This window comes from Delphinapterus leucas, chromosome 2 (genome assembly GCF_059928025.1).
Source record: "Delphinapterus leucas isolate spDelLeu-1000000601 "Yukka" chromosome 2, BTC_Dleu_Yukka2, whole genome shotgun sequence".
Taxonomy (NCBI): Eukaryota; Metazoa; Chordata; class Mammalia; order Artiodactyla; family Monodontidae; genus Delphinapterus; species Delphinapterus leucas.
Window position 1 is genome coordinate 35,416,474 of NC_143130.1, and position 12,865 is coordinate 35,429,338.

At 50.4% G+C, this 12,865-nt stretch overlaps 1 protein-coding gene across 2 annotated transcripts in view; it reads right to left on the reverse strand.

The window, feature by feature from the left end:
• Positions 1-975: 975 nt before the first annotated feature.
• RASGRF1 (Ras protein specific guanine nucleotide releasing factor 1) overlaps positions 976-12,865 on the reverse strand; it is a 103,551-nt gene continuing 91,661 nt past the window's right edge. The window contains exons 25-27 of one of the 2 annotated variants that reach the window (XM_022554601.3): positions 6,901-7,018; positions 4,973-5,041; positions 976-2,302 (exon numbers count right to left, since the gene is read on the reverse strand). In XM_022554601.3, coding sequence (XP_022410309.1) covers positions 2,210-2,302; positions 4,973-5,041; positions 6,901-7,018 — 280 coding nt within the window. In that variant the 3' untranslated portion in view covers positions 976-2,209. The remainder of the gene's footprint in view (positions 2,303-4,972; positions 5,042-6,900; positions 7,019-12,865) is intronic. The other variant, XM_022554604.3, reaches the window with a different exon arrangement.

Sequence of the window (12,865 nt, forward strand, 5' to 3'; positions counted from 1 at the left end):
TCGTGTTCTGGGCCCACCCTTATGGGTGGTTGTGAGGAGGGCTCTGGGGAGGACCAGGGTGCCTTCCCTGGGGCCACGCCCATACTAGCTCTTCCCCAAACAAGTGTATTCTTTCATGCTTCTGGGATTTTGCTGGTCCCCCTGCCCGGCATGCCCTCCCTGCCCACCTTCTTCTGGAAAATCATCCCTACTTATCCCACACCATCCTTACACCTCTGTAGAGCTTTTTCCAATCCCCCCACCACTGTCCTTTCCTCCGTGGTGTCCCCAAGGCACTTCCTGCACCATCCTGTGACAGCGTGGCTCAAACGGTCTGTCTCTCTAGTAGCTTAAAGATGGCTGCACATTCTTTGTGGCTCTTCCCATCAAGAGGACGTGCTTGATTCTCTTCCCCTTGTGACCAGGCTGGCCTTGGTGATGTGCTTGACCAATAGAACACTGTGGGTGTGATGTTCTGGGAATTCTGAGCCTAGGTCAGAAGAAGCCTTGCAGCTTCTGCCTGAGTCTCTAGGAAGGCTGCTCTTCGGACCCAGCTGCCATACTGTGAGAAGCCCAAGCCACGTGGAGAGGCCACGTGTGGACGCTGTGGTTGACAGCCCCAGCTCAGCCCCCAGCTATGGGAGAGCACCATCTTGGACACCCCGTCCAGTCAAGCCTTCAGATGACTCCAGCCTCAGCTGCTCTGTGACCGGCACCTCACAAGGGACTCCAAGCAAGAACCACCAGCTGGGCCCAGTCAACTCACAGAACTGTGAAAGATTGTTTTCAGCCATCACATTAAGTTTTGGAGGTATTTGTTCCTGCTGCAATAGAGAACATCAACAGTCTCCCTCATCAGACTCTGAGTACCCCCCAAAAGCAGTGATTCTGCCCTTATCACTCCAGATCTCTGGTCTGAGCCCAGGGCCTGATAAGGACCAAGTGCTCATCAAATATCCCTTGCGTGAATAAATGAAACCCATCAAAATTCCACCGTTCACCCTGAGATAGAATAGATTTATTAGCAAGAGGTAATCAGGAAACATATATTTTTACAAAAATGGAAATTTCTTTTTTTTCCAAACAAGCTGTAAGTTGAAATATTGTAGGACTTGAAATAGAATTCTCATACCACTAGGTATTGCTTACAGCAAAAGTTGTCTGTTTGTCAGAGTGGAGCATGCCTGCCACTTCAGAGTTAACCTGTGTTTTCTATACTGTACAATGTAAAAAATAGATGGTAATATTCACAGAATAAGCACTACAGTACTATATTCCTGCTAGAAGGCATTTAGACAGGACTACAGTATATGCAATAAAAACACTTGGTTATTGATTTCCTAATTCTACAGTGTGGTACTATTTTTTTCACAAGGCATACAGACTTGGAGCATCTCAACGTAAGCTTGTAGTGCCCGTTAGGCAGCTCATAGAGGAAAAGTGACATTTTTGTGTGTTCCCGACTCGCAGTGAATGCTGGGCAGCCGTCGGCAGAAGTCGACATGACTTTGTGTTGTGATTCCGTTTTCCTCAGGAAGTTCCAGGGCCTTGTCCAGGGTTATCGAGACTGCTAGTCACGCTACCTGGCTTTATTCTCAGAGCCAGGAGCGACGTGGTGCCTGAACGAGGTGGTGGCCTCAGTGTCGCAGGGCGTGGTTCTCAGCGGACAGGACTCCTTTCCCTCCAGGTCACTGGGAGACACGGAGTTTTGAGACCTGCGATTTTGGCTGAAAAAGCTGCTTTGGAAATTGGCATCACCGTCAGCGGGAAGATTTGTCGATGACTGGACTTCAGGGTACGGTTCCCCCTCCCGCCTCCCCCCCTACCCCCCACCCTGTTATAACAGCTACATGGAACATGCCGGAGGATGCTGTGTGGCCAGCTCAACCCAGGGGCCTGGGCTGGGGACGGACAGAAGCAGGACTGGTGCCAAAGATTCGTGTATGCACGGATTCTGTTTTCCCTTTGGGGGAGAGTGAGGGGCTGGGAAGAACAGACTAAGAGTACAGCTGTTTCAAAGAAACAGGCACTGCAGGAAACGAGGGATGGGGTGCGTGGACCAAGTCCTAACCGGTGCAGAGATTCATATTTTGGTTCTACAGGAATCTAAGAACAAGAACGGATTTGTATTCTTGGAGAAGCACATACTAAAGAAGAAAACCCAGAGAAACCAAACGACTATGTACAATATCATATAGCATGTGTCCATGGCGGTGGGCTGGGTACAGCTTCAGGTGGGGAGTTTTGGTTCTATTCGGAGAGAACACTTGTAGAGACTCTCTTCGTCCATCACAAAAGATTGGTCCAGTAAATATTGGGTTACCTGAGAAAAGGAAAAGAGAAAAAGGAATGGCAGGGCGATGGGACCTCCATAATGCTACGTGGACGTCGGGTGTCTCCTGGGAATCAGGCACTAGGGTGGAGGCGGGGAGGGGTGTCAGGCTTGCACATGAGGCAAAGATGCATTAAGCAGTGTTGTTTCTTAGTATTATTTTTTGCCTTTTTTGTCTTCACAGTAATATAAAATCACATATAGTCAAAATTGCTCTTGACCACCGTTTCTTTGGTTGAACATTACGTGAAATATTTTGGGCTCATATTAAAAATCATCTCTATCTACATATCTAAAATGTTAATTGTAGCATCTAGGTAGTGGATGTACGGGTGTTCACAATTCTTTCAATGTTTCTGTATGTTGGAAAAACGTAGTTAAACACCAGGTTTATGTAACACCGAGAGAGATTCACCCAAGAGAAGACAGTGGAAACTGAGGCCGTGTAAGGAAAGAGCCCCCCTTATTTTTCGTCTCATGAGGCTCACTCCAGGGCAAAATCTCAGAGTGGAAAATCAGGAAGAGTCACCTCGTGGACTCAATCACTCTCCTTCCTCTTCCCTCCCCACTTCACACTGCTCTCAAGTGTTTTGCTGGATTCCTGTGTGTTAAATGTATGATGAGAGATCAGAGCCCAGATCTCATAGGCAAACCCCACCCGCCCTTCGAAAAGAATCTTTCCAAGGCTCATTGACTTGTCAGTTGTTTGGAGCCGAAGGTTCATGTTTTTCCACAGAAACTCAGAGCAGAAAGAAGAAAACACATTGTATTTCTTAGCACGTAATTGGGAATCTTCTGATAGCTGCTTGAGAAAAATCAAGTCTTCGTTGCGAGCATCTTTGCTAATGGACCCTCTGCTACTGTGAGGGACGGAACCGGCTTCCTACGATGCTGATCACCAGTCACAGATGAAATGATTATTGTGTCTGATTAGTGGCTCTCATCCAGCACCTCTAGGAAGACAACCTCAGATACCACTGTCTAGATTAACTCATATCCACTGATAAAGATGTGGCGATTTTACAGCCATATGAAATAGACCAGACTTTTATAAATAGCTTGTAGCTTCCTGTGAACAGCCCTTTCTAGAGCACAAAATCTCAACCCTCCCAAACACTCTGGAAATCAGCAGACTGGTTAGTTAGTTTCCTCCGTCATGAGCATTTGTTTCCCTAAAAATCTTGCTTTAGCAGGAGACTGGCAGCAAATACCACCACTGCAAAGCTGTTAAGGAAAAGAGTCTGAAGGGCAGTAACATGTATTTGTATTGCATATGGAGCTCGAGGGCTAGTTTAAGAAGGGGCCAAGGCCTAATACAGTGCCTGGCACACAGTACATGCTCAGTAAATACTTGAGCGAATGAATGAACAAGGAAAAAGGTGCACAATTGGTTAACCCACTGATTTTTCTTCTCTTTGTGGCTGTCAGCTGTAAGACAGTGAGGTCACAGGACGTGGCAGGAAACAGGGCAAGTCTATCACAAAGGAAAGTAGAAGGGACAAATACTAAGAGCTTGATCTTCTGGTATGTTCAGGAGTGTGTCTGGAGCTGGATATTTTTTGTGAACTTCAAACTAGGAGGTTAAGAAGCTGGATGGGAAGCAAATACGTCTCTGGGCAGCGTAAAAAAGTCATAGGATTCGGAGCCAGAGTCTGGATTAGCAAGTCCCAGTTATTTTAACTGTAAAATGGGGCTAACGGCACAGGGTTTGAGTAGTGAAATGAGACTAACATGCCAACCTCTCTCCATACAGCCCCACCACCTTTTAAAAAATGCGTATTAATCCAGTCCTGTAAGCTCCTTTCAGGGCTTCCCACTCTCCTTAGGACACGGCTCCAGATCCTTCTAGAAGCCCACAGTCCCACCTGGTTCAGGCTTGTCTGAGGCTACTCATAGCGGCTGTCTGCGGTCTCTGTGCTTCTCAGATGGGCCCTGTCCCCCAACCCCAGTACAGGCCCCTGGATTCACACTCTCACAGCACTCTCTGATTCCCGAATGTACAAGGTGTTTTCTCCCCCACTTTGTCTATAGCAGCAAAAGACTGAAACAACTTAAATGTCCATCAGTATGGAGGATCGAATAAATACATGAATTTCTCTGCAGCCGTAAGGAAGAAGGAGAATGCTTCTGCCTCAACAGGAAATATCTCCAAGATATGTTATTAAGGGAAAAAGGAATGATGCTGAAGCAATGTATAGTACGCTACAGTATACATCATAGTAAAAAAAAAGTTGGCGTGTGTTTGCATACACACACAAAAAATGGGTGATACAGTTGGCTTTGGGAGGGGAACTTGGAGGCTGGGGGACTTTTTGCTGTGTGCCCTTTCTAGCTGTGAATTTTGAAACTGGTGAGCAGTTCGAAAAGATGTGATAAACACTGCCTCTCCTGCCTCAGGGGAGGTCAGACATGATTATAAACCATCCCATGGCAGGTAAAAATCAGACAGGAGCTGAAAGATTAGCACAAGCGCAGTCCAAAGGAGGGGGAACTCAGGGCGGGTCAGGGGACAGGGGACAAGAAGGGTTTCCGAAAAGAGAGGGCCCAGGGAACTCCGGGGCAGAAAGTGGTTGGGTGTGGAGCGGAAAAGGCAGGGAGGAAGGCAGTGCAGCCAGAGCCCTTGTGAAAAAGCGGAAGTGACTGGAAATGCTGCCGGCTTACCTTTGCCTGGTGCTCTATCTTGTACGCAGTTTGCTGAAACTGGCGAATCTCTCGGATGATATGGGATATCTGCGGGAAGGAAGGAGAGGTTTGGAAGACAGTTTTCTCTTAGTACCCCCTCCCCCAACCCCCCCTCCCCCGCAACCCATGCCACACAACAGAAGGGACATCAACAGCCATGTCTGCAGCCAGTCTCTTAATTCACCTCCTGGGAGACCCCACTGAGGCAGCGAGAGTTTCTTTAAACCAGCCACCTGCCTCAAAGGCTGACACTTGGTAAGAATCTATACATCTTCAGGTTATAAGTTATGACATAGAGTATTTGTCCTTCTCTGACTTATTTCACTAAGTATAATACCCCCTAGGTCCATCCACATTGTTGCAAATGGCAGAATTTCATGCAATTGATTTATCTATTTAACTATAGTTGCTGTACAATATTATATAAGTTACAGGTGCAATATATAGTGATTCACAATTTTTGAAGGTTATCCTCCACTTATAGCTATTATAAAATATTGGCTGTATTCCCCGTGTTGTACAACATAACCTTGTAGCTTATTTTATACATAATATTGGGTTGGCGAAAAAGTTCGTTCGGTTTCAAGTAAAGACACATTTTTCATTTTTACCAAGAACTTTACTGAACAACGTGTTCAGTAACCGAACTAACTTCTTAGCCAAAGCAATAGTTTGTACCTCTTAGAATTTCCTTCTTTTTTATGGCTGAATAACATTCCTCTTTCTCCGTGTGTGTGTGTGTGTGTGTGTGTGTGTGTGTTTGTATACACCACATCTTCTTTATCCAGTCACATAATCTATAAAAATACTGAATTACTATGTCATATACCTGAAACTATCACAATATTGTAAATGAACTATACTTCAATAAAAAAGATGCATATTCTGAAAGGTAAAAAGTGTATTTAGTAGGGTCACATGATAGATGATGAAGAAAGAATTGTTTTAAAGACTCAGAGATAATACAGTAAAAGAAAATTACCAATCATTTTCTCTGAGTAATGAAAATAAGTGAGTGATTTTTGTTGCTAAAAAGAAAAAAAGAATCTAGAGGTTAATTATACTATGTGATTAAGAGAAAAACATATGATTTGATCAGTAGTGCTGGCTTATCCAACATCCTAAAACAGTCCCCCTCAATTCCAGCAACAGCTAAAGGCCTCTGCCACTTTCTACGTGCCCACCATGTGCAAGACCACACAAAGGGGCTCCCCCATCCTGTTCCCAGGTCAGTGCTGCCAACTTGCCTTTGACAGAGAAACCTTACCTATTGAACAAAATCTCAGGAGGGACCCCATGACACAGAACCAATACAAATAGAGGCTCTCTAGTTGGAGTGAGAAGACGAGAAGGTTGGCTGGAAAGCAGGCTCCCTGCTGGAAGGATCCTCATCTCCCCTCCCAGGGTCTAGACTCCTCTGGGGAAACTGGAAACCTACTTGCTTAGGAGGTGCTGCAGAAATGATTTTGCTGTGGCCACATAACACAAGTGCTTATCTGAACAATAATGGATGGGGTGCGAATAAAGGGGCAGGCTTTGGAGTCTGACAGACTTGGGCCCCAGACCCGGCTCTGCCTTTTCCTTAGGGGTGACCTTGGGCTGGTCATTGATTACTCCAAGCCTCAGCCTGCTCACCTGTAAGGTGGAGAATAATAAGAGCACCCACCCCTCAGACTGTGCGCATTAAAGGAGGAGATGCAGGTAGAGCTGGCTCAGGGCCTGCCATATGCTAGCTGCTCGTTTGAGGAAGTGACTGTTCTTACTGGAGAAGCTGGGTTCAGGCTCCCCAGTGCGTGTGCCGTGTCCATTCAGCCAGGCCTGTCGGGCACAGCTCGGGTGAGCCCGGGGCTTGGGTCTGGGTTTTGATGTCCCCCCACCCCTGCCCCGCTTTGCTGTGGGGAACGCACCATTCTCATCTTGGAGAAGTTGACCAGGCCGTCCTCCGTGTAGTTGGGCGTTCCCTCTTCGATGAAGGCCAGGTCAGTGAGGTACATCCCCAGGTAAGGGACACAGGGTGGGTCACAACTTTGAAGCAAATGGCGTTAACAGAAGTTTTTCACTTAAAAACTCGAGCCTCTACCAAGAACAGAACACCCCGCATGCATCTCTCGCTTTGCTGGAGGGAAAGGGATTTCTATTCGCCAAGAGTAATAGCAGCTCTTGGGACTTGGATTGTCAGCTGGGTGTGAGGGTCAGTCCTCCGGGGTGGTGGGGGTGGCATGGTGCCTGCTGGGGCCTGGGGCGTCTCAATCACTTACCCCTCCCACCCCAAGCCAGAAGGCCCTCCTCTACCTCTCCGCTCTCCCTCCCAGATGGAGCCCTGGGGCTTGGCCGCCAGCCCCCTCCCAGCTCGCCTTTCCTTTCTGTCTCTCCCCTGAAACTCTCCATCCCGATCCCGCCCTAGAATCACATCCTGGGGGGCTTCACAGCACCGTGCCCTTTCCTGCCAGTCACCACCAGCCACCCCACCGAGCCCCTTGTCTCTTTCTTTCCCCAAGACTTCTCTCCCTTTACTTCTTCCCCACTGGGATCTCTGCCCATCCAAGCACTGGGCTGCCAGCTCAGGGAAACCTTGCCCTCGGAGATCACCATCCTGGATTTGGCTTCTGGGCGGGGGCGCTGGGTGAGACGGCTCCCACGATCGGTGGCTCCTGGGGATGGCTTTCGTGGGGATGGTACTCAGCAGTATGGGCCGGACCTCTCTGATCTGTGGCTCTGAAGCAGGGGCTCCTGTTACTGTTCCTGCACAACTTGTTCTGGTGCCTCTGGGTGGGGTGCTAGGTTAAGGGGGTGACTCTGTAATGGGTCCAGTGGTCACTCTACTCTGGCAGAGCTCCCGATAGTTCGCCCAGGGGACTCCTCAAACAGTGCTCCGAAGCCTTCTCTCAGCTCAGCACACAGGTACAGGGACTCGCCTTTCTAGCCCATCTCACCTTTGTCTCCTTGTGACAGTCCTGCCACTCCAGAGGAAGGGGAGGCAGGGAGGATGGTAGAGCAAGAACAGAAACCTGGCCTCTGTCCCTTGCCTGCTTGCTGTGTGACCCTAGGCCAGTTCTTTCCCTCTCTGGTCCTCAGGTTCCCCTCGTACCAGAGAACTGATGTTAGCTAAGACAATTTTAAGTGATTTGAGAGTTGATTTTAGGTGATGCCCAGACACTGTTTAAATAAATTGATTCATATGATAAGAAACATTAGATTTTCACTCCCCCCTCCCCCCCCACCACTGCTCAAGGAGAGAGCTCATTTGGTGACAGCATAGCTTTGACACTTTCTAACACGTGCCGTTTTCCTCTTTTTTTCTTTTTGAACAAATAGTAACAGGTCTCACTCAGGAAGCACCAGGATCTGGCCAGAATTTAATAATATTATTTTGATTTCATTGTATTTATTTTTTATGGTAACCTGTGTATTTATGGCAAATACGCTGGTTTCCCATTTGCTGTATAGAGTTTTCCTTCTTATTTAAATGTATTTCTGGGAAATAGTGAGTTAATTTAAAGGAGACCATTAAGTAAATGCAAATATAGCTGACACATGGATACGGCAAAGTCTTGAAGGAGGTGGATGCTTGGAGTTCGGGAAACAGTGAGCAGGAGAAATGTTTTTTGAACTGTCGGTCTTCACCCTTTCATGGGTGTTAAAACCAATTTGGTGAGTGTTGACCAGATTTTTTTTTAATTAAAAAAAAGAGAGAATAGATGATATCTGGGTTCATTGCATGGACTAAAATTGCTTTGTGAAATTTTTGTTGCTGTTATGCATATATGCATTTGTATATAGGGTCACACTGTCAAATGCAATTTTTTTTTTTTTTTTTACTGTGAGTTGTGAAAAAGAAAAAAAAGCAAGAATCATACTGGTCACTGGCAGACCTCTCTGGGTCCTTCTGGCCATTATAGTCCATGACTTCTACATGCCTGGCTTTTCACTTCCTTTCCGTCAAACTCCAAGTCTGGAGCACAGGCTGGTGGATCTGATGGAGAAAGAGTTCAAAGGTCTGAGCAGCCGCTCTGGAGCTGGACGGCTGAGGCATTGTGCTGACCGGCAGGTTCTGGGGGGCGCCGCACTCCCCCTGCCCTTAATGGGAACCAGGTAGCCCGCAGAGCTCAAAGGACCTCTCTTATCTCAGATAGAGGCAGAAGTGGAGGCTGGGTGCTGCTCGCTGCCTGCGAATGACTGAAGGACGCAGGGTGTTTCTGGATGCCTCACAGGGGCTCTGACCACCCAGACCAGTGAAAAAAGTCTGGGAGTCCTTTGGTCTCCCAGGGAGGTGGATCTCCCTGAGGTGTTTACTGGGGTTTCTGATCCAGTTGTGGAAAGGTGATGGACGGGCAATTTAGTCACTGCAAGTGGCATTGCCAGCCCCAGCACCAAACCCTGTTCCTGTTTACTACCTTCACGGTGAGGGGTCCAGGGAACACCACTCTTAATTCAGCCATGTACACACACACACGCACACACACGCACACCCAACCAACCCAAATCCAGAGCCACGTAGGTAAATATATGGGGCTGTCGGAGTGGCCAGTGTAGGGGGCGGTGGGGACAGGTGTGGGGGACACGGGGCTGGTGGAGGGCCCCCAAAGGGCCCCACTGCATGGAGACAGACCGTGCTGAGCATCTGAGCGAGCAGGGGAGCACGGTAGGGGCTTCGTGTAGGCAAAACACCCAACCTATGGCTAGCTCTGAACTTTCCGTGTGGGCATCTGGCCCCTGTCAGGAGGGATCTGGCCTTGCCCTGGATCAGGGCGGGGCCAACAAGGCTGAAATTGTGTGTGTGTGGGGGGCGCTTCCTCTTTTGGCAGAGCTCTGCCATGCCTGTGTCTGACGTTTCAGGGAGCAGAAAGAGAAGTGCCCCGTCCCCCATCCTAAAAGCTGCTCCTGGCGTTCCGGGCAGGCCTAGACGGGGTGACACCTGACATCTGGATCTTGTCTGTGGTTGTTTGGGGCCCCCGCACTTGATGTTTCTACCAAGAAATTCCTGCTGATGTCAAGGGGGATGAAAGAAATTAACTGGTACTGGCGACAAAGTGAGATGCAGCTGCCCGAGGGGCGCTCCACCTGACCCCAGGAAACGGGCGGTGACGGCACGGGTCAGCCCTCTCCTTCACCCCGTCACAGCCGTGGGATGGGCTGCTCTCTCTTACAGGTCTCAGTTCTGGCATGGGGTGCAGGGAAATCAGGTACTCAGGTTATGGAAAAAAAAATTTTTTTTTTCTTTTTCTTTTTTTTTTTTTGGCAATGTGTTGGCAGTGTGGGTGGGACTCGGGGTCCAGTCTTGCTTTCTGCCTCCTGGATACTCCCTGCTCTGTTGTCTCATTAGCAAGAGACTGGGCTTTGCTCTGTGGCCACAGACAGAAAATAAAGATGGAAACGGGTATTTGGCCTTGTCGGAGCCCCTGAGACTCTGGAACTCCAGGACTCTGGATCCATCATATCCACGTAGATAGATGGATGTTCCCCCCCGTTTGGAGGCGGCTGCGTGGTGACCTGCTGGTCCGCTAGCAGACTCGCCCCTCCAGAGCTGTTCCCATCCTCCACTGACGGGAACAGACGGGAGGGCTTTCCTGGTAGCAGCTGGCAGTGAGAGCCCGGCCCCTGCGCTCCTTCCGCGGGCATCCTATTCAAGCTAAAGACAAAGGCACAGATGAGCCCGTCAGAGACGGACGGGCAAAACCGGAGCTGGCCCCCAAAGAGCTGCTGACCACATTTTACTGCCGAACGTAGTTAGCCCTCAGCCAAATGTTGTTGGCTGGAGCTGTGGGAAGGTTCCGGTCCCTGGGTGGCTGAGAGGAGGGGACAGTCTCATGGGTTGGACCAGGGTGTGGTTTGGGGAATGAGAAGGGTAGATAAGGCGCTCATCTGGGGGCGCCCGGGCAGGGGACTGAAGCACTGTAGGTGGGCCAGGGGATATTTAAGAGAGTGGCCGGGGACGGGAGACAGGATTGGGGGGTAAAGGGAAAAGGTCACGTGCTAGCCCGGCTGCTGGCACAAGGCTGAATGATATAATGACAGGCGAAAAAGGATGCCCAGGACCTCAGAATGGGTCTGAGGACTTACGCGGTGGGGTCCGTCACGGGCTCCTTGTCTGGGTGGGTCACCTGCTGTGCCCACCACCTCACTGCACTCCCTCCGGCCCGTCCCCTGCCTGGTGAGACGACCCCCAAACCCTGACACAACACCGCTCTAAGTATAAACCTTAGTGCCTCCGAAGAAAGAGTGCAGACACGTTTGCCCCAATCTGTCCTTCCCCTGCCTGGCTTGGCCTATATCTCCATAAGGCAGGAACCCGGTTTGCATAAAGGTCTTAGCGCCCAGATGCCCGAAGGCCACCTCCGCCCCGTGTGGCAGGGAGCAGAGGCGTCTGGGAGAGGCACTTACATAGGCCCACGGGTAACCTGAAAGAGGGAAGACAGTCAGCATGGGGACTCGGACAGAATGGGGGACCACGGACGCGGTGGAGGCGGCGGCGGCGGTGGACGAGGAAGCCATGTGAAGGAGGCAGATGGAGCAGAGCACCCTGCGGGCGGACGGACAGGTTGGTGAATGCACGGGGGGGGGCAGCTCCCCGCAAGCACAATCCACAGGGGCTCCGCAGAGCCCAGGCGGAGGAGAGACGGCCGGACAGCACAGATGGGTGGAACATCTGTCTGAGGACACAAATAAAGTGGAGATGGTCAAGGCAATGGCACACGGAGCCGGCACAAGGGACAGACCAGGCACGGCAGGAAGAAAACGAGAAAGGCAGACGGGGCTGGCAGGGCGGGTGTGTGGTGTGTCAGAGCCACCGGCGAGGCTGGACGTGCTGGGTGGTCGCGGACTTCAGAGGCCTTGTACTGGCAGTGAGCGCGTGATCCCTCGCGGAAGGGAGGAAAGGCATTCCCGGGTTCTATAAGGAGCCGGGACCCTATGGGGTCTCCCAGGGTCTCTCCAAAGTCCAGCAAGTAGCCAGCCAGGCAGGGAGAGAGAGGGTGAGGGCCAGCCCAACGGGGCACACGTTCAAGTGCCCGAGGGGAACACAGTGGCGGAGACTGGTGGAGAAACCCCAAGTGCGCGTCTCACCAGAGTGAGCAAACCCACGTTTCACGTGCGCACGTGGCCGCAGCACGTACCAACGGGCCGAGTCACCGCTGCCCTGGGAGAGCTGGCCTGGACCCTCATGGGAGGTAACCTCGGGCAAACCGTGGAGCACTGGCCTGGGAGGCCAGCCTGGGCCGAGGCCCGGCTCTGTCACCACGGCCCCAAATCCTTGGGCCAGCCACTAATTCCTGTGTCCTTGTCTGGAGAAACATCATGGGAGAATCTGTCTCACAACAGTGGTTCTCAACGGGGGCGATTTTGCCTCCCTGAGGATAGCTGGCCATGTCTGGAGACCTTCTTGGTTGTCATAACTGGGGGGGGGGGGGGGGGGCGGGGCGGACACTGGCGTTTCATGGGTAGAGGCCGGGGATGCTGTGAAACATCCTTCTATGCACAGGACAGTCCCCACGACAAAAACTGTCCTGGTCTAGGGACCTCCCTGATGGTCCAGTGGTTAAGACTCTGCACTTCCACTGCAGCGGGCGCAGGCTTGAACCCTAGCTGGGGAACTAAGATCCCACATGCCGCGTGGTGTGGCAAAAAAAAAAAAAAAAAATCCTGGTCTAAAGGCCTTCTAAAGAAGGCCGAGGTTGAGAAGGCCCACCTCCCAGGCAGTGTTAATGGGGCTGCACACACCATGGCCAGGCAGGGCACAAACTTTGCAAACTGTAAGGTGTAAATTACTGGTAAAACCGTATTTCTTTGATTCCAAGATGCCATGCTGTGTAAAATGCCCTCTTGTCTTGATGACTAATTATCCAGTACAAAAAGGAAACACAATCATACGAAATA